Below are 22438 nucleotides of genomic sequence, written 5' to 3'. Positions count from 1 at the left end.
ATCCTCACAAATAGATTTTGAGGTAGATGTGTACTCATTTTATTGAGGGGTTCAGAGAAATAAAGTGACTTTCTCAGAGTCACAGAGCTGATATGCAGGAGCTCCCATCCAGCACAGGTCCTCTGACAGTCACCACAGCGCTGGTCCATGTCCCTTGCATGTTCTGTGCCAGGGTCAGAGCCTTACTGGTGCCATAGGGCCTGAAGATCTCCAGAGGATGTGTTGTCTGCCTTCTCAATTAGGAGCTGAGGAGCCAGACGAGTGTGAGCCATCACTAAAGACACATTTATTACAAATAGTATACTTTGTATTATTCTCTACCATTTTAAAATCAGTGAGTTTTTTTGAAAAGATAACTTCCTTGTAAAGTATATTAGGTATTTCTCACAGTGACCCCATGCTCTTGACTAGGACAGCCTTCACGCCTTTTGGAAGGAGGAAGTGGCAGCATGGAAATCATAGCTATTTAGTGGAAATCTCACTTGAAACTATAGCATTTGAGATATAATGAGGTCATTTTGGAAGGCAGGCGAGTATTTAAGTGACAAAATTTGATTCATAATTTGAAGGCAAATATACATCTTATTCATTTATTTATTTTGTTTTTCGACAACAAAATGAACCATCCGTTTGTGAGAGTGTGAAGAAGGCCAGTGCTGAGCACTAATTATCAGCCTCTCGTAAGCTGGCATCATTGCGTAGCCATTCAGCATCACTGCAGTATCATACATTCAGAAGCAACCCAGATCTTTAAGTATTTGCACAGAAATACATTTAAAAGTCGATCATGATTCTGATTCATTGCTCAGTTTAATGAAAACATTTTTTTGTGCCATCATAACAACGCAAGAGTAAGAGAAGGACTGCTTTTGTGGAAAAATATAACTAATTGTATTCATAACCTTCATCATTTTACTTATTACAGAATTCACGTTGTTCAAGGTTTCCTGTTTTTAATTAATAACATACAATCATAATATTTCTACATCACTTAATCTCATCACAAACACAGGTTGAAATATCAAAAGAAAAAAATGGCATTATATTTTCCCTAACTTTCAGCTTAAATTTTTCACTGCTAAATATGTATGTGTATGTATGCATATATGTGTGGGTTTTTTTAACTATTGTCATATTATTGGGTTTCTGGAATAATAATTCTTAATCTTGATAGAGTATTCTTTAATGTAAAACAACATATTATGAGGTATGGCTTTAAATATTATCCAAATGGTCATCCTATAACATCTTTATCAATTAGTTATATATAAATTGGTGAAGGCAAAAAAGTACTGAAATAATCAAGAGTGATCTCCACAGAACTTCCAGGACAAACACTGATCACTGAAAAGAAGTCCTATTTAAATTAATATGTCACTCTGATTACCGCTCTGTGCCCTTGTGAGATATATCCAGTTATAAATGCACTGTAATCTCTGCCTCTGGATGCATAATGCAGACCAATATACGAACAAATGCTTCATATTCGTGCTGCCCAAAGTGTGGTGGGCAGACCGTGCTCGTCTGTGAACTAGTTGTTATGGGTCCTTGAGGAGACAAGAAGGTTATGCCAGAACATAAATACAACTGCTTTATCAAGCACATGTTTTATTTCAGCTGACATTTTCTTTTGCAAAAAAATTCTCAGTGAAGAAATGAGCAATTGAGTTATGTTCTGGTCCAACCTCCCTCTGTCCTGGAGAACCAGCTTGTGGACCAGCTACCTTGAGTAGCACTTCAAGTAAATTCTAAGTCATTTACTAACCTTTCGAAAAAGATGGATAAATGGATTATCGTATTGTATCCTTTGCATTCTAACCCCAAGGCAAATTCTAAACAGAATATATAAAATAAAAGTTGCTCCTTGCTTTATATAATCAGTGATACAAAGTTTTCAGAAACACTTCACCTGTAAACTTTTTCAAATTTAATTTAAATAGTTCCTACTAGCAGGTAAATGGCCCAATTTCGTATTTGGGCAAAAGCAACTGCAAATTTTCAAGTCAGTGTTAAAAATCTATCCTCAACATGATGCCAGAATAGAATTAGAAGCCCATCGTGGTGGTCTTAGAGATGCTTCACTTTCAGTCTCCTTGGGACATGACTTTGTATAATAACAGGAATTAGACGTGCTTTCAGTGTGAAGCTAACTCCAAGAAAGCTAATGGATTCAGACATTCATTGGCTTTTTAGGGCCCTATTTTTGAGTACATTATGGTTCCATATTGAGTTAACAGAAATCATAGAGGAATTTTCCTTTATTTCAAATAAAAATCGCCTCTCTAAATCATGGGGAAAATTGTGAGCAGCAGATTTTAAATTAAAAAGTTATCACAAAATAAATAGTTGTCATAGGATGAAAAAAAAGTGGAAATTTTACTAAGAATAAATTATAAATGTGTCAATGTTCAACACAATAAAAATTAGATGTGCCAAACTCCCAGTCTCCACCTCCCCCAGCATTGCAAGGAGGTTTTGCAATAAAAGATTAGGGAAGGGTACCTCAACATATTCCTGCTCACCAAAGCCAGAGTAAGTTTAGGAATACGTTTTGCTTTCTCTCTCATCAAAGTACAAAACCTCAAATTGGCTTGAAGAGCATAGCTTCAACATTCCTTCTTATTGAAAAATGCTGACTGGTCCCTTCCTAATGGCCATAGCACAGTGGAATTTGTGAAGAGTAGTTTTGCTAACAAGATTACAGCAAATTTGGACCTTGCGTCAGCATAATATATGTCTCTCTTTGAATTTCTTTTTCTCTGGAATGTTTTCTTGTACCTTTTTATGTACTGTCATATTTTTACATTTAAATTATTCTTGCATGTCATAATTTCAGTTTGGTATAATGCTTACTCGATGAATCTTCAAGACAGTATTTCACGTTTATTTGTTGTCTTGCACGCAGGTGAATCTGGTGTGGAAGAGTGGTCCCAGTGGAGCACATGCTCAGTTACTTGTGGTCAAGGGTCGCAGGTGCGAACCAGAACTTGTGTATCACCTTACGGGACACACTGCAGCGGCCCATTAAGAGAATCAAGGGTTTGCAATAACACTGCCCTCTGTCCAGGTAGTGTTAGCAACAACTACAACTGTGGATGTTATTGAACTGTGTCATGCTACGCATTTGGAGCAATTGGTTATTTTCATATGAACTGGGTATAGGCATTTTAATTAGAGTGGATAAGTGTAATTCTTATTCAACTGTGAAATTTTGTTATGTGTGTGATTATTTCTGCTTTCAGAGCAGTCAAGAAATTGCATAAGTGGCTCCCTACCCACTGCAACTATAAGCTTGAAATTTCTGTATCTGCTTCTAACAGTATTTAAGGTTCAGATGTCTTTCCTTGTTTTAGATGGTGAAAATGTTCAATTGAGTGTTTGAGGAATAATGTAATTTGCCAGCATACTGGGAATATGGTCTGTCCATTGTTTAAAGCAGTGGTTGATATGGTCTTTAAGGCGGTTGGCTATTTTCCTAGTACTTATTTGACCCTATCAGGGAAAATAGTGCCCCTGACCAAAGGAATTTTTGTTAATTTATTTCATTCAAGTGATGCCCTCCTCAGAGCCATCCACTACTTTGTAAACTTAAAAGTCTTTCATGGGAAAAAAAAATCTTTCATGTTAAACAGAGCACAGCGCAATAGTTTGCCCACTTAGGGTCAGATTTTCCGTGTAGCATCAACATTTTGTTCTCAGTTGATGTATACATCCATATTATATGAATTTCTCCCTCTCAGACCACTGACTTTGTTATAAAAATAAATACTAAAGGAATCTGGGCTTTATTTCAAGTTCAAAGCACGTGATGTTGTGAATCTCCAGGTTTATATTTTTGATCAACCATTCAGTGGATGGGTGATGCAACCGTATAGACCACTGCCGTTAACCCTGGACTTGCAGTCAAAGCCTTTCCAGAGGCTTCCAGAGGGGTGGGCATAAAGAAAGGGGCTGGCAGTGCAACCACCTTCCATGCTAAATTGTGCTTAAAAGTTTTCTGGTGAGTTCTATCTCCAGAGATGGCTGAATCTGCAGGTGCCAAAAGCAAGAGCAGAGAATGAGAGGCCTGGGGGAAGGGCAGGGGTGATCCCACTTTCCCAGTGGAACAGGCAAGGGCAACCCATTAAAAGACAGTCTGCAGGAGCTGTTGTTTACTGGGGACAGAGTTTTGATTTGCAAGATGAAAAAGTTCCAGAGATCTGTTTCACAAAAATGTGAATATGCTTAACGCTACTGAATTGTATACTTAAAAATAGTGTGGATGATAAATTTTATCTACTTTTTATCACAATAAATGAAAAGACAATCTGGAAAAATGAAAGAGAAAGGAAGTGGTGGGCAGAAGGTGGAGGAGGAATGATGTAAGAAGGTGGGATACTCCTTTAGAAGAGAATTGGGAGATAAAGCAGTAGATGAAGGTAGATTAAATGGTATGTGGGGCAGAAAGCCAAGAGGAAGTAAGACAGAAGGAGCAGGAAAAGAGCAATAATTTCCACCAAGAACAAGCAAAATTCAATGAGAGTCAGTGGGAATTAGATAGATGAGAAAGAACATCAAGTGAAAAGTGAAAAGATTTCGAGGAAAAAATGCTTCAGGAGGTCATGGACGAGGGAAGATAGTGAAAAAAGGTGACGAAAATGGAGGTTGTGGAATAAAGAGATTCTAGGTACTTTAGACAGGAGAAGGGAAATGAGAGAGGGAGCTGGGGTTTTTGGAACTATACAGTTTCTAAATTACGTAGGTAAAATGACCTCACAAGTAGACGCTGTGGGTTTTCAGCTGGGTGTGGGTAGGCTGTGTTGTCTGGACTAGTACTTAAAGCTGGCCCCCTTTTACACTATTTATGTTAAGGGTCCCAGAGTTCCAGGATCCAGTCCCCTGTCCTGGGCAACGAGAAAAGTGTCAATAGAGAATTAAGCTGGACTTGACATGGTATAAATTTATCTCATCAGCATCCTTTTGAATAGTCAGGATCCTGTCAACACACAGGGAGAGAGTCTAATGGCAAATGGAACTCCAAATGGAAGTCTGAGTGGGTGTCCTCCACTCACAGCTTCTCATCCAGCCAGGGATTGTGCACATTCATATGTTGACCTATGGAAGTCTCCATCCTTCTGCCAGAGGATGGGTTAATCCCTTCACTGGGCACGGAGAGCATTTATAGTGGGCCCAGAGGGCTCTCCCTTTCACTCTTTGCCGGTGTCCAGAAAACTGAAGAATATTCTATGACTATAAAGTTTTCCTCAATTTCTTGGGCTTCCTACCCGCTGAAGAAGTACATACTAGTTACTAGTTATGAGTCCTCTTCACCTTCATGTACATATTGGTTTGCCCTTCTAAATTTGGTTAAATAGTACTGATGATAAGAAATATGTATCTTTTAGTCATTGTTATAGTTCAAATGTTGAGCTAAAGAGCATGAAAAGTTTTTTTTATTTCTTTTTAATTTTCTAAATATGAAGAATAGTTTAAAAACTTCATTATTTTAAAAATGTAGAGTAAGTATACCATATAGGAAATTGGGATATCTTTCAGATGTTTATTCTATTTGTTGAAATATTTTGTGTTCAACTTTTTGTCCAGGTATTTGCCACGTTGGTAAATATGTATTTACTTTTGATACAATATATTGTGAAAATAGTGACAAAAAGTGAATTAAAAGACTTAAATAGTAACAGTGTAAATATCTTTCCAAAATAATACTTTAAATTTCCAAGGAGAAAATTAGCTCAGAAATCTGTAACTTACTTGTCACACTGTGGATACTCAAGTGTATTTGGCATTTAATTAATGAAAATGACACAAGGACAAACAATATTAAAGTAACTTTCTACAAAATATGTGGAATGGTAGAAGCAGAACTTTTATTTATTTGCACTTTATTAAAGGCTAATCAATAATGTTATAAGTTAGTTATCCTTCACCTGTATTATTCGCATTTCAAAAGAAGGGTTTTCTTAATTAAATTGCATAATAATGTGTTACATCCAATATAGATCCTAAGATATCCAGCCTTTTACAGAATTGTCACTTTGATATTATATTCTCTTCAAAAACTCTTATTACTCAGAGAGGAAAATGACAGGTATAAACAGAAAGTAAACTGAGAAAAGCAGAGAGCTACAATAAATTTAGTACTTACTGTCGTGATTTCTGACTTACAGTTTTATAGTCTTTTCTAGGGTTTCTCAACCTCAGTACTGGTGACATTCTGGCATGGATAAAGCTTTGTTGTGGGGCTGGCCTGAGCATTTTTGGATGTTTAGCAGCATCCCTGGCCTCTACCCGTCAGATGCCAGTAGCGCCCTCCTTCCCCTGAGCTGTGATAAGTGAAAATGTCTTCGGACCTTGCCAAATGTCCTTTGGGGGCAAAATCGTCCCTGATTGAGAACCATCAGTGTACCCTATGTGTATTCTAATCCTTTAGAAAAAGTTTATTTAGGCTAAGGAATGGTTTTGGAAAAAATTTTTGTAGATGTCACAGTTTGTACATCAATTTATTTCTTAAGAAAAAACTTTTATCTAAAGGAGTTATTTCATACGTCCCAATCTAGATCATCAGATAATTTATACGCTTTTTCAAAATCTGGTAGTAATATAATTTGTGTATTGTGTTTTCCTCATTTCATCTCTAGATAGCACAAAGTAGAGATGTGATATTATACTAGTGTCTAAGTAAAGAGAAAACTATAAAAATGGATTCATTTGATTTAAGTGTCTTAGTTTTATTAAGTACATTTTTCAAATGGGCTACAGTTTTCATACTTTACTGAAAAATAAAAGAATTTATATAACAATTTTGCCATTAAAATAAAAATATCTTTACCTTGAATCTTATGAATAGCATCTATAAAATTATGATATATGCTGTAATTTCCTAATTGAATAATATCTAAAATAATAAATTATTAATAATTGTGTGTCCTTTTCAAGTGAAAAAAGTATTTTTGCTCTTTTAAAATGATGCGGAGGAGTCATGAAATTTCACCATGGAACAATAATGACTGTTAAAAAGTAGTAAGTAACATCACTTTTCAGAGGATTACAGCTTTGTCCTGTAACTAAGCCGTCAAGAATAATCAACATTTCTTTGAGATTAATAGAGGAAAATCTGCCCATTTATCAGCTTTTTTCTGGGACTATTCAATGCATATAGAGCAATGTGACTTGATAAATGAGAAAATAAACATAACAAGCAATGTGAATGCCATATAGTCTCTTAACACTTAATATAGCAAATAGGAGGAGAAAAGGTTGTTTTTCGATGAAGAAATCTTGCTAACTAGAAATAAATGCAAAAATTGATTAAAGGTGCACATTTTATATGACTAAATACATTCATATAAATTACTTTTAAAATGTCTTGCTATAATTTATCATATACACCTATACGTAAATATATGTGTATTTTTTTCTTTAGAGTTGAGTAAAGACTTACTATTTATTCTCATACGAATGAATACAAATTGGCTTCATTTTCCCAAACTTAAGTGGCAAAAATGTAAACATTCTGTTTCACTGTCTTACTCTTTTTCTATATAGTATTTTAAAAATATTTTTTCCAGCAAGTTTCACAGAATCTTAAAGAATTTTTCATTGAATATTGCTCAACTTTGGCTAATTTTTCCAATATTTGAACATATTTTCACAACCAGTTAGGGCAACTCAATAGCTTAAATAGGAGAGACTAAGATGCCTCTTCATTAAGGTATTGTATGTGTTTTAAAGTAACAACTTGGTCAGCATATGTGTGCAAACGAGTCTGGATATGCTATATTTACTCGCATAATTCCTCTGACACCTGATATGGACTTCTGCTTGCCTCTTCCAATGTTGAGGAGAAAATGAGCACCTTTTTTTGTCATCTTCTTCATCTCTACTCCTCCTACTCATTCCAGTGGGTGTCTAATCAAACCTCTGAACTCATGAGCTTCTAAGAGCGTGGTAAGACCAGAGGTGCAACATCAAGATGGGGCTTTTGAACCAAAGAGCACACCGTGCCTGACTTCTTTTTATCTGTATTATCCATGGAATGCTATTACTTATTGTCCCAAATATTAAGAATTGAGATGAGATTGGTAATTTGACAGTGCAAGGAAGCGATCTAAACTTTGAACCCTAATGAACTTTTTACAAAAGATGTCAACATTCATCACAGTGGTTATTATGGAGAAACACAAGTTCTGTTAGTATTTCTGATGAGGCTTGAATTCATTGTAACGGCCTCTTTGAATTTTTGGTGCATCAATGGTTATGTTAGGCATAGTCTTAATTGGATCATTTTCTTTCTCTAGAAATTTTTATTAATTAGGATGATTTCCACTACCATCAAGTTATTGGAAGAGGAAAGGCATCTTCTGGTTTCATGCCATTAGAAAGAGACCTTCATACAGTCATGTGTCACTTAACGATGGGGATAGTTCTGAGAAATGCATCGTGAGGCAATTTTTGTTGTTGTAGAGTGTACTGAAGGGGAACAAAATTTTCCGTCTCCAAATATATCTCTTTAACATGAGGATTATTCTAGGCTAATTATTTTTAAGAAACAAAAGACTCAGAAAGTTTTTCTTGTTACCTCCCCCTTCACTGCCTAAAAGAATTCAGATTAAAAACCTGTCTCGGGGAGTGAGCTCTCACCTTAGCACAACATGAGCTAGGTGGTAGACAAGGAGGAACCTGAAAAGCCTGTTTGTTGGGCTCCCCTCTGTGTCTTTCTGTTTCTCTGTGACCAAACAAACACTTGTTTTCCAAATGTTTGCTCTTTTTCTCCTACTGCTGAACTGCCTTCTTCCCCTTTGAAGTCCCTGACTCTCTCCACACCCAACATCTTCTTTCGTCTTTAGTTGAGGATAATATTTAAGGTGAGGGCTTTGGCCATTTTGGCGACTTCCTTGATTTTCCTGGGTTTCTTCCATGTGTACACTATTAAACTCTTGTTTGTTTTTCTCCTGTTAATCTGTCTCATGTCAATTTATTTCTTAGACCAGCCAGCAGACCATAGAAAGACAGAGGAAAATTTCTTCCTCCCCTACAGTATTTACACAAACCTAGATGGTCTAGCCTACTACACACCTACGCTATATGGTACTAATCTTACGGGACCACCATTGGAAATGTGCTCCGTCCTTGATGGAAACATTGTTATGTGGCACGTGACTGTATCTGCCATTCATTTTAAAATGAGGAGAAGAGGAGGATCTTATGCGAGTAGATACAGTTTTTAAAATTTCCCTCTTGTTAAAAAGTGACTTTAAACACCTGTATTTTTTAAGTGGGAAAAATACATTTATTTTCTAAAATATGAGGTTAAAAAGCTGTTTAAAATATGTACCATCAATTTTCAGATTTTTTTTCATTTTAGCATCATAAAAGTCGTTAATCCTGAAACTCTGTAAGTGTTAGAAGAATTAAGTTGGCCCTTATCTATTTAAACATAAATTTAACTCCAGAAGATCATCTCTGTTATAAGAAATTTAGTTTCCTATGCTACCTTAGTTGATATTACTTGGACTTAAAAATAATTCATGACTGTTTTACCATGATGGAGAGAGATAAGCTTCCATTAAAAAAAGGAAACATTCAAACTTGATGACATTAATAACTGTTCAAATACAGAAAAAAAGAACTTGCAATTTTGCATTTGTTAATGAATTTTTGAATTAACGTTTACATTTTGTGGCAAATAAGAATATTAACTGAGTTTTTGAAATATCTTCTTACTTGTCTATTTGATGAGTTGTTTTTTTCTTAATTATAGAGAAAAAGACTCTTTGATTTTACATCTCTGCTTTTGTTGTTGAAGCTTCTTTGCTTTATTGCAGTCCATGGAGTTTGGGAGGAGTGGTCACCATGGAGTTTATGTTCATTTACATGTGGTCGAGGCCAAAGAACGAGAACAAGGTCGTGCACACCTCCTCAGTATGGAGGAAGGCCGTGTGAAGGACCTGAAACACATCATAAGCCTTGCAATATTGCTCTCTGCCCAGGTGAGTGTATTCGGCATTTGGTAAACTTTGCATTGGTGTACTTTGTATGTGGTCCCTAGTGTACATAGGAAATATTAAGAGTACAACCATCATTCAGTCACATTGAAAAATGTGTCCTTTGGTTATTGTTCTTGCTTAAAACTGGGTACCTCCTTGAATCTGTCATATGGATCTAAATATCATATATAATATTCCCTTGACTGAGTACCAATAAATGCTCACCTTTATTGCATTTCTGTAAGTGTGTATACTGATGCTTTCCACCAAGATTTTATCTATACTTGGTTTTCCCTCCTGGGAAAATTATAAGGAGTCCCAAAGACTTGATATTGACTGTTGCCTTCATATTGTAACTAGAGAAACTAGAGTCAGTCCTTCTGAGATTATTATCTCACATTCATTCAGTTAAGGAGTGGGAATGTGTCACTGACCATGTATGAAAATGATAGACATTTGCCAGGAAACCCAACTTTCTAGACTCACTGCTAGATGCATGAAATGGTTAGCTCATAGATGGCGTATAATCTTTACGCAATTATGAAGACTGCATAGTCTGTTCCTGGAGTATATTTATGTTATCTTAAGTTATTCTTTCCTTTAAAATGTTTCAATTCTATTTTACTTGTCCTTGATAATTTCACCTGTTATTATAGAGAGGAATCTTCATAATGCTGTTATTTATGTTATTGGAACATTCAAACATAAAACAAATACCTGCAAAAAGCAGAAAATTAATCTCCAGCTTCAAGGGGCTTAGAATTTATGGGAGAAAATATACGCATGCAAATGATAGAACCTGCCACGTCTAGCAAAAGTGCGTTTTAGAAGAAAGGACAGATGTGAGTGGCAAATGGCTAAGGACAATATAAATAATCATTCACCTGCCCCTTGGGAGATGGAGACATTTAGTCACATATTCTGCATGCAAGCGGCATGGCTGGGATCCCAGTAATGTGCTCCAAACACATTATCCAGCTCGCATGCAGTCCCTTTGTACTCTAAATTCCCCGAGTTAATATCCTGTTATGAGGCAATGATTCAGAGTTCTGGAAATTTTAAGTATCCAAAATATCTTAAATCTATGGAAGATCCATCCAAAATTTAGACATGCAACAATCACCTAATAAGCTCAGTTATTCCCTTTTACTTCTGAGAAAGACTACTAGGTTCCTATACTTAGGAATATACATTTAAAGATGTAGTAGTTATACTGAATAATATCATTACTCCTAGAATTTTATGAATTCTATGAATTATGAATGTAACTCATACAATACAATATTCATGTCATTATGAATATTGGGGGGTCAAAATCATGATTCCTTATTTGCAAATGACTCCCAGAAAATCTATTTATGAAATCAGTTGTTCTGTCTTATTTCTGTCTCTCTTTCTAAACATACAGCTAGCCACACAGACACACGCATATGTATTTATGCTCTGCCTTTTTCCCAAAGATTTAGGCAAGCTTATACAAATTTGTAGAATCTTTTTTTTAAGTGCTGAGCTGTGACATTTACAGGGGTCAAATATAGTTCACTCTGATTTGTCCATGGAGTGTGAAAAAATAGATAACATGGGGAAATAAAAAGTAATAGCTAACTATAGACTCTCTTTTAATATATTAGTTTTTATTCCTTCTTTTACCTCAGTTGATCCCCATAAGTATGAAGATAAAATGACACTGATCAGTTAAAATGTTATCAACCAGGTTTCTCATAGTTGACTTTCCATGAACTTTCTAGGACTAAAATGCTTAGATATCAGTAGATAGGGATGCTAAGTTGTTGGAATTCAGGTGAGAAACCGCATTTTCCTAAGTTGATATAGTTGTTGCTTTATCACTCAAGTGATGACCACATGTTTTTTCCAGCTAGTTGTATTTTAACAGCATTACACTATCATTAGAATAACTCTAAGGCCATTCAAATTGCATGGCTTTCTTTTGTGTGAGTCTTTAATTTTTGGAAGTTGTATTTATATTATTTGTAAATCTGGCCCAGCTCACATTCTCCCTTAAGTGAGGAATATGGATCCATCTTGAGTACTTAATAAATTTGTTGTGTGTCATTTCTGATACCTGTTATTTCCTTTCTTGAATTTAGTTGCATCATAAAAGATGCAAAATTCCTACCATATTGTACCCTAATTTCCTTACTATCTGAAAGGGAATTTTAATAGCTATGATTTTTTTCTCCCCAAAGCCCCAGTACATAGTTGTACATCCTAGTTGTAAGTCCTTCTAGTTCTTCTGTGTGGGACGCTGCCACAGCATGGCTTCATGAGCAGTGTGTAGGTCCATGCCCAGGATCCGAACCAGTAAACCCCAGGCCACCAAAGCAGCACACGTGAACCCAAGCACTACGCCACCGGGCGAGCCCCAGCTATGATTTTTTAAAAAGTTTTATAATCTGCCAAAAACTTTGGCATTTTGCTTTTAAAATATCTAAGATTTATTTGGTACAAACATTTGGAATTCTCTTTAGAACAAATTGTCTTATGGCTAAACTCAGGTGCCTTCACTAAATATAAAAGCATCAAGTATTGACAAGATGTAAGACACTACTGAGAACATATACTCACTGATCTTAAGAAATTTGCCGTCTCTTCAGAGGATTCAGACATAAACTTGTGAAAAGTTGAATCCAGTTCTGAAAAACAAATATGCTCTACCTCAGTGAAAGGTGGTAATTTGAGAACTCAGCCATCAAGCCACATTTCTTGAAGCCATGCTATCTAAGATCCCTAAGATGCCATCTTAAGGGTAAGCCGTGGTAGGAAGTGCATCAGTAATGAAGAAAGAGGGCCAAAACCTACACTTGGTTCTCCTTGTTAGACCCATCATGAAGTAAAGACTAGAAGAGGAGAGAAGAAACATTTGAAACAACGAATTGCATCTATACTCACCACCTTTGCAAGATTTGACCATGTGGGTTGCAATAATGGGCAGTGACATCTGAGTGAGAGATCATTTCAGAACAGCATTCCAGCACCCTGTTTTTTTTTTTTTTTCCTGCTGAGGAAGATTTGCCCTGGGCTAACATCTGTGCTAATCTTCCTCTGTGTTTTTTTTCAATATGTGGGTCAGCAGCACAGCATGGCCACTAACAGAGCAGTATAGATCTGTGCCCAGGAACTGAACCTGGGCCAGTGAAGTAAGGGAGCATGCTGAATTTAACCACTAGGCCACCGGGCCTGGCTCCCAGCATCCTGCTTTTAAGAAACACCTGTAACCTCTATAATGATGTAGATGCTGTGTATTGTTCACATCAAATAGTGAAATATGCTTTCCTTATGCAAATTTTTTTATTGCAGTAACATTGGATTATAGCATTATATAGCCTTCAGATGTACATCGTAATATATTTCGAATTCTGCGTAGATTACATCTTGTTCACCACCCAAAAACTAATTATAGTCCATCACCTCACAAGTGAGCCTAATCACCCCTTTTGCCTCCCCCTCCCCCCTTTCCCAGTGGTAACCACCAATCCAGTCTCCAATCTTGCTATGCGTTTCTTTGTCGGTTTTATCTTCTACTTATGAGTGAGATCATACAGTATTTGACTTTCTCCCTCTGACTTATTTCACTTAGTATAATACTCTCAAGGTCCATCCATGTTGTCACAAATGGCCAGATTTCATCGTTTCTTATGGCTGAGTAGTATTCCATTGTGTATGTATACCACATCTTCTTTATCCATTCGTCCCTTAATGGGCACCTTGGTTGCTTCCAGGTCTTGGCTATTGTGTATAATGCTGCAGTGAACATAGGGGTGCATGTATCTTTATGCATTTGTGTTTTCAAGTTCTTTGGATAAATACCCAGCAGTGGAATAGCTGGATCATACGGTAGATCTATTCTTAATTTTCTGAGGATACTCCATACTGTTTTCCATAGTGGCTGCACCAGTTTGCACTGCCACCAGCAGTGTACGAGGGTTCCCCTCTCTCCCCATCCTCTCCAATACTTGTTGTTTCCTGTCTTGTTAATTATAGCCATTCTGACCAGAGTGAGATGATATCTTATTGTAGTTTTGATTTGCATTTCCCTGATAGCTAATGATGCTGAGCATCTTTTCATGTGCCTGTTGGCCAGCAGTATATCTTCTTTGGAGAAATCTGTGTTCATATCTTTTGCCCATTTTTTAATTGGGTTGTTGGTTTTTTTGTTGTTGAGCTGTATGAGTTCTTTGTATATTTCGGATATTAACCCCTTATCTGATATATGGTTTGCAAATATCTTCTCCCAATTGTTAGGTTGTCTTTTCGTTTTGTTGATGGTTTCCTTTGCTGTGCAGAAGCTTTTTAGTTTGATGTAGTCCCATTTGTTCATTTTTTCTTTTGTTTCCCTTGCCCAGTCAGACATGCAAATTTTCATATCACCTTCTAAGTAGATGACATCCTATTTTTATCAGGTACTTTCCTTAGTCGAAGTCCAACTTTCTCCCACTTCTTTTGAGGTGAGGGTAAGCATCTGCCTGGGATCCATATAAGGAGAGAAGACAGGAAAGTGTTGATGTGGTATCTCCTAGTTTGAGTTATTGTTACTAATTTGTGTACCATGTCTGAGAGCAAGGACTGGGCTGGTGGGGAGACGTGGGCCAGAGGTATAGAGCAACAGAAGGAATTCACTCCGATTCATTCAATGACTCATAAACATAATGTGACCCCATTGTCCTCCTTTTCTCATCTATATTAGTAATTTAGTGTGATATTATGGAAGGGCGTGAGTATGTGTGTATGTGTTCAATGGTCTTTGTGATCTGTTTCTCTTTTCTCACCAAACTTACAACTTCTGGCAGTCCAACCTATGTTTTCTGTTTTCTCTGAATTTTCACTGCAGTCACTAAATGAGCATCAAGTTCATAATAGTATTAACTGATATATTTGAGGACAAGGAAATTCTCTTCCATTTCCTCTTTATCTCTCCATGCAACTTTGTACCTGGTAGCATCCAATAAATTACTATTGAATGGATTTCCTTGACATGCATATATCCAAATTTCCAGTACTCATCTGAGAATTTTTATAGGACATTTTCTGGGTCTATTTAATAATGCATTGATGTGGTGTAGTGGAAGGGTCTTGGACTTTCACAAGAGAACACATATGTTTAACTTTAGATATCACTGTTTAATATCTGCATTGCTCCTCTGATCCTTAGTTTCTTCATCTATAAAATGGGTACAGTAGTAATACCCACTTCATAGGACTCTGAGAGGACCATGTGAGATGCTGTAAGGGAGAGAACATGGCAAATAGCAAATGACGTATGCGTGTTAGTGATATTATTACGTCAATGCCCTCCTGTAAGTGTCCATCAGGATGACACCTGTAGTTGAATAGGCTGGGTTTGTTACTCTTGGCATGAGAGAAAATCAACATAGGGAACTGTGGGGCATCTCAGTGAGAGAGTGTTAGACTTAGTAAGGGTTTGGGCTTGGGTTGGTGATCAAGGAAGGTTTAAGGAAGTGGGGCTTTGCTCTGGATTTGATACTGTCAGGAAGGGGGAATATTCTATGATTGGGTATCTTAATAAATTATCTAGGAGGAGGGAAGACTGGCCGTGCTTGGTAAAGAAGAGGTTGTCAATCATATTAGCTGAGAGAGAGAACGTTTGGAACATTGTGGGTTCCACTGTGACCTTGTCTTTGTCTCTGAAGTGGCCTTGTTTTATCTCACTTTATCATAGTATCAGAGTAGCTTGTCTGATGATAATGTTCTCTGTGATGGCTTTAGGTCCAACAGAAACTCACACAGCCTAGCTGTGAGCACCAAGCAAGCTGCTGACAGCACTGAGGGCTAACTGTAAGTGTCAGACCAGTTCCTGGATGTTACCTTGATGGTGACGCCTCCTCTAGGGTGAATCAATCACTTTAGATGCTTGCGTTTATAATGGTTTTAATTTTTATTAATATTCAAATGGAGAAAAGTGTCAGACATCATGGAATGTTTACGTTTTCTAGGTAGGCCCTCCCTTAAAATTATATGGATGTATATCCCCCAAATAAAGTTGATATAGTCTTCTCCAACATTAAATTCTTAAGGGAAAATAAAAGTTTAAGTTCTTAGTTCAAAGCCTCAAGCTTTACAGTATTTTACTTTATAGTAATAATTTTTTCCCTCTGTTAGTAGGAACTAATAATTCAAGTTTGGTCCTCTTTCTTTCAGTTTTGACAATTCTCATTCTGATATAATTTATGTAGTAAAGTACAGATAATATAGAGGAGAGGGATAAATAAGAATTGAGTGACAGCGAAGACTAAAATAAATGAAAGAACTATTGACAAATACATTTTCATTTATATACTGAAGCATGGACAGTAAATGCATTTAATTATAAGCTTCAGTGGGTGACACACTGGTCTGGAATTCACAGGACATGGATTAAGGTTCAGTCTCAATCCTTAACTATAAATATTTACTTGGTCAACTTATTCATCTTCTCTAGCCTCACTTTTCTCGTTTATGAAATGGAGCCGGTATTCATTACCCTGCTATATCCTAGGATTGTTATATGATTAAAATTAGGTGGGAGAATCTTGAAAAGTATAAAACAATATAAAATGGAGGATATTTATCATGATTTATGTGAGAATATTACTTTAAAAGTAATAATATTACTTTGGAAGCAATAGGTGAAATAAACTCAGGATATCCTGATGGTTTTTGAGCTCCGTTTCTTGTGGACAGCCTTTATCATAGACTCAGAGCACTTCTTCTGCCAGGTTTGAACTAGGAAGGACATACCTGAGGGCTCCTGTCGGTCTGTGGGATGGAGCTGTGTCACCCCGGTCAGTCCTGCACTTGAGAAATGTATTCCTGTGAACCCAGAACCTTCCTGGAGAGATCCTGTCAGGTGTAGTTTGCAGGTATTTGCAAACTCTTAGAACCCCTAAGAAGAAAGGAAGAATCACCCAAGGGTAGGTCCTCAGGAAAACAGCTCGACCCGAACATCTCTGTTTTCTAGAGCAAGAGGCTCAGTCTCCTGTGGACCCAAAATTTTGATTCCTCAGCATCTGTGAGAGGGTGACCTGCTCGTGGTCTCTCTGCAGGGGGCCCTCCAGGTGAGGACAGTAAGTGGGAAGATGCTAAACATTTGCCTGACCTTGGTTCAGAGGTCCCTGGTTGTCTCTGCATGAGGATGTTATAATTGAAACTCAAATACTGCCTCATTAACCTATTCTTTAATTAATTAGCATTTTATCTTCTTAATCTTCTAGTCTATTGTATGGCAATTGTATTCATTTTGTGTCATTTCAGATTTTTAGCCTTGCTCTGGTCATCCTTCATTGTTTAGCTTAAAAGTTAAAAAGTTAATTGTGTCTTGATTACTCCTGGCTGATTTTCTTTTACTATTTAAGATTTTTTTCTCATTTAAACTTTGTCTTAAAATACGAACTTTTTAAAATTCTTCTTAGCCTTACCATGATAACTAGCTTCTACTTTTAGTTCTAATTTTTTTAATGGTATTTCATTTTGATTTTTCCCCTTTTGTAACTTATTTTAAAATGACAAACGGGAAACATAGGTTTATGCTCTCCAGCGTGTACCCAAAGCAAAGGGTTGGTCCTCTTACATTTTAGTCGTGTATCCCCAAAAGATCTTTCCAGCTCCCTGGATAGCTCCCAACTCAATAAAAACCTGAACTCTCCAACTTTGCCATCACTAAATCAGATGGCCTCAAAGCCAGGGGCCAGGATTCTCCTCCCAACTCCTTCCTACAGATAGCTTAATCAATCAGCGATAATCAGCCCAGGACAGTTGCTGAAATGATAATTCTATTACTCAAAACATTCAGGACTTTATGGATGGGTACATCATCTAACTTGTGGTTACTGTTATCCAGTCTGTTCTGTGTTGCCACATCTATTTGTGAAAGTAGACTAAAACGCAGTATTTTCATTAAAATGTATCATCGAATTTAATTTGGCCCCTCTACCTAGGAGACAGGCTGTTCTTCCAGGTGAACACAATTGCAACTCTGCGTGTGTGGCAGGAGGAAGTCCACATAACAAAGTAAACCCCAGGAACTAGCCATTTAGTCTTTGCAATTTTAATTCTTCTGGGTCAAGAAAATCTGGTAATGTGTCACGTTGCTGAAGCGAAACTTTAGCTGTCCCCCGTGTGACGTGGTTGTGTAAGGAAGCACATTATATGATGGTAAGAGAGGCTGATCGCTCAGCATTCTCCCAGCGTTTAAAACACAGCCTTACTGTTCTCTATTCTTAGTCACCTTTGTAGGATGGTTCAGAAGTTAATAGGCATCTGGAGTTTTTAAATTGAAAGATAACACTAAAAAAATCCAACTGCAAATGCTTATGATGGAAATGAGGAGAAATTAAAAAAGCCTAAGAAAGATTCTTAACCTGGCTGTGTATTATAGAAGAAATGATGGACTCTAATGCCATGTTTTCCATGCGGTGTTCCATGGAAGGGCAAAAAGGAAAGAGGGGAGAGATGATTACATTGCAAACGAATCTGGGAGGCACAGTGTTAAACAAAAAGTATTCAATGTAAGACTCCTTGCACTACGTCTGTAATGGCATCGTAAATTTAACATGTTCAGAATAGGCAATTGGTTTTGGGGCCATAGACCCCCGACCTATCTGAACCCTAGTCTAACCCAGGTCAGTAAACAGCTCCAGCATTCACCCATTTCAGTAAGCCAAAAGCCTGAAAGTCAACTCTGATTCTCTATTTTTCCATATCCCACCACTAACCTGTCAGCTCTACATGCAGAAAATGTCGCAAATTTGTCCACTTCTTTCTGTCTCCACTGATGCCACCATTATCTGAGCCACTGTGCCCTCTGTCTGGGCTGCATTGGAGTCCCCTAACATCTCCCCAAACCCGTTCTTGCCCTGGTAAAATCCACTCTACACACAACTGCAAAATTTAGTGTTAAATTACAGCACAGCCCTTCCCTGCTGGAACGTCCTCTCGTGCTTCTCATCTAACTTGGTCCCAGGGCTCATGGGTCCCACAGGATCTGGTTTCTGCGCACCCTCCGAACCAGCTCCTGCCACTTCCCCTTTCCATGATGCCACAGCCCAGCCTTTTCTCTGTCCTCGCATACACAAAGCCTTCTCGACCTCAAGACTTTGGACTTGGGTAGAGTTTCCCACAGATCTCCACGTCTCTGGCTCTTGTGGGACTCAGGACTCAGCTCTGCTGTGGTCTCCTCTGAGCGGTGTGGCTGAGCACCCATCCTCTTATGTCACATTTTCTTCATAACACTTAGAACGGAAACTCTTATTCCTCTGTCTCCACCACAGCCCCTCAGACTGTATGTTCTGTGAGAGCAGAGCTTGGTTCATCTTTGTCACCACAGGTTTCCCAGAGTCTAGTAGAATGATGGCAGTCACAGGGTAGAGTCTCTGTGAGTCTTTTTACAGGTGCATTATGAGATTCCAAGAAGAGTTTCAGAGGGTTTACATTTTCCAAAATTATTGGGGAATATTTTTCTGACAGAGTGACTGGATGTTAATCAGCTTTCAATAGGAACACAGTTTTAGAAAGAAAGCTTGGCGGTATTCTCAAATTTGTGGGTTTGCGATGACTCTGGGCGGCATCTCTTACAATGACGGCTGCACTCAGGGGCGAGTGAGGGTAGGCAGAGGTGAAGGTGGCCTCTGTCACCTCGATGCTCACCCTGGCAGAAAGCAAACCCGAATGCGGGCTGAAGGAGAAGCAGCTTCATCACCACTTTGGGTTGCCTGTCAGGCATCCGATACGAAGGACAGAGCAGTTCCTTCACTTCTTGTGGTACCTAGATGACCGTTTATAAAGCAGAAGTGCTGGATAGATCATATGATAAGTCGTTTTCATTTTTAAATATCTCAACATTTATCCCTGAAATATAATGCACATATCCAAAAACTTTCCAATCCTCCGTTTTTCCCATTCAGTAAAATGACACAATCATTTCCTGAAAGGTCTTGGGGCTGATATCCCTAAAAAGAACACAGTTAATGATTTTTTTTTTTTTTTTTTTTTTTGCTGAGGGAGATTAGTCCTGAGCTAACATCCATGCCAATCTTCCTCTGCTTTGTATGTGGGATGCTGCCACAGCATGGCTGATGGGTGGAGTAGGTCCTCTCCCAGGATCTGAACCTGCGAACCCAGGCCACTAAAGCAGAGCATGTGGAACTTTAAGCACTTGGCCAATTTTAGGATATCAAACTGAAAAATATTGGCTAAATTTTAGGATATCAAACTGAAAAAAAACCTAAAATAAAAAATAATGTCTCACATTTGGCACTAAAAGAAATTCTTTCATCTAATTGTAATGTCTGTTATCTGATGTTTTCAATTAAATTCATATATCCTTCTCTTTCTAACTTCTCAACTTTCCATCTTTCCGGTAACTTTGACACAGGAAAGGAATACTGGGTTTTCCTCTTTTTTTTTTTTTTTTAACTATCCAATCAGTTACTTTGTCAAGTCAGTTCTTTCATAATGGTTCAGTTAATGTTCAGTAAAAGGAATTTCTAGTTCTCAGTATAAAATAAAACATCAAAAATGTCCACTTGGGGGCCGGCCCAGTGGCCGAGTGGTTAAGTTCTCGTGCTCTGCTTTGGCAGCCCAGGGTTTCACTGCTTCCTATCCTGGGTGCAGACGTGGCATCATGAGGCCATGCTGAGGCGGTGTCCCACATAGCAGAGCCAGAGGCACTCACAACTAGAATATACAACTATGTACTGAGGGCCTTTGGGGAGATGAAGAACAAACAAAAACAAAAAAACGTCCGCTTGACATATTTTCAATTTCCTTATTTCTTTTCTGTAACTGACTTTATAAACAAAACTCTTCCTATCTAAAATGCATATTTTGTTGATGTTAATGGTAGTGTTGAAGCTCAAAATTTCCCTCAAATGTGTGCTATTAACTCATTCTTTTTTAAAGATTGGCACCTGAGCTAACCACTGTTGCCAATCTTCCTTTTTTTTTCTGCTTTTCTCCCTAAATCCCCCCAGTACATAGTTGTATATTTTAGTTGTGGGTCTTTCTAGTTGTGGCACGTGGGACGCTGCCTCAACGTGGCCTAATGAGCGGTGCCATGTCTGCGCCCAGGATCTGAACGGCGAAATCCTGGGCCGCCAAAGCAGAGCGTGCGAACCTAACCACGTGGCGTGTCTGGCCCCTAACTCATTCTTGAACTTCAGCCAGTGTATACATGGACAGAACTAATCTTGTGAATATATGAATTTAAAATGTCTAAAATTTTTTTACTAATGGAGATACAAAGTCCTCTTTTAGGAAAAGCCTAAAGAGCAAAACACGTCACAAATCTTCTTATTCTTCTTAATCTCTTTTCAGCAAGGTCATCTCTCATTCCTCATTGATAATACAACCCCCCCACCACCCCCACTGCAAAGTTTCCTCTCTCTAATTTCCACATTTGACTTGCTCACTACTGACTCCACTTCTTCTTAGCTGGAAGGACTTATCTTCTCTTTGCCAGTGAGTGTAACTATCACATTCGTAAAAAAAAATACTAAAAGCTTTCCTCTAGCCAGAATTCCTGAGAACTTCACATGTTCCTCTCTTGTAGTCAGTCAGCCCTGCATGAGGTCTGCAGCACCCAATTCGTCTCTGTTTATGTGTTGCTTTCTGAGTGTTCTCAATAATTTGAATGACTGAACATTCTTTTGCCAACTAGATGGTAAGGTGCAGTCATGAATCTTATTTTTTAAACCCTTCTCAGAGGCTTACAATACTGAGAGTTCATAACACAAGCGCAATAAGTGTTATCTTTGAAAAGCAAAAGTCTGAAATGAAAAACACACTCATCTTTAAAGCCAAAATAGAGAGGAAATGGATCATTTATAACGTCCTATTGATTCGCTAGACTTTTCTTTTTTGTCGGGCAAATGGACTACTAGCCAATAAGATTGTATCAGGTACTTTTAATAAAGTGAGATGCTAAAATTACATGAATGGGATGATTAAATTGGCATTTTGTGATTTTTAATCTCACAAAGGGTTTATTAAGTACAGCTAGATACCTATTAAACAAGCTTCTTTTTAATAGCAACCTGCAAGCCCTGAAATTAGGTTGAAAGTACTCACTCGTGTTCTGCCGGGCTTCCTCGTCTGTGTGGACGGGTTTTCACAGCAACATCAGCTCATGTTGGAACTCTGGATTTCTGGTGAATTCTCTTTCACTGTAATGAAATTGACTAAGAACCAGGAAATGATACTGGAACAAGGAGACAGTCATATCCTAGTGATTTATAACACTTACGTGCTAGTTCAAACATTCTAATTTACGGAACTATTTTTGCCTGATTCCTTTGCTCACTTGCATTTTGCGGCTTATGGGATTCTGCCTTTGTGAATGCTGCCTCTTTTGTCTAAATACCCAGATCGCACGCTACTAGTCTAACATAATTATCCCCAAGTAGACGAGATCTGTTCTCTGAAAGCCTTCATGTGCCATGCTA

At 37.7% G+C, this 22438-nt stretch overlaps 1 protein-coding gene and 1 long non-coding RNA gene across 6 annotated transcripts in view; one reads left to right on the top strand and one right to left on the bottom strand.

Annotated features, from left to right (window-relative positions):
* The window catches only part of ADGRB3 (adhesion G protein-coupled receptor B3), a 645087-nt gene that overhangs the window by 254442 nt on the left and 368207 nt on the right, over window positions 1-22438 (top strand). For all 5 annotated transcript variants that reach the window (XM_070514627.1, XM_070514626.1, XM_070514625.1 and 2 more), the window contains 2 exons: window positions 2906-3067; window positions 9822-9986. In XM_070514627.1, the coding sequence (XP_070370728.1) occupies window positions 2906-3067; window positions 9822-9986 (327 nt within the window). The remainder of the gene's footprint in view (window positions 1-2905; window positions 3068-9821; window positions 9987-22438) is intronic.
* LOC139045808 (uncharacterized) lies at window positions 141-22158 on the bottom strand. Its single transcript, XR_011504911.1, has 3 exons — window positions 22065-22158; window positions 12570-12637; window positions 141-274 (listed from the first exon to the last, which is right to left on the bottom strand). It is a non-coding gene; the product is annotated as an uncharacterized lncRNA (long non-coding RNA).

Source organism: Equus asinus, chromosome 8 (genome assembly GCF_041296235.1).
Source record: "Equus asinus isolate D_3611 breed Donkey chromosome 8, EquAss-T2T_v2, whole genome shotgun sequence".
NCBI lineage: Eukaryota > Metazoa > Chordata > Mammalia > Perissodactyla > Equidae > Equus > Equus asinus.
This window is presented reverse-complemented; position numbering and strand designations above follow the sequence as displayed.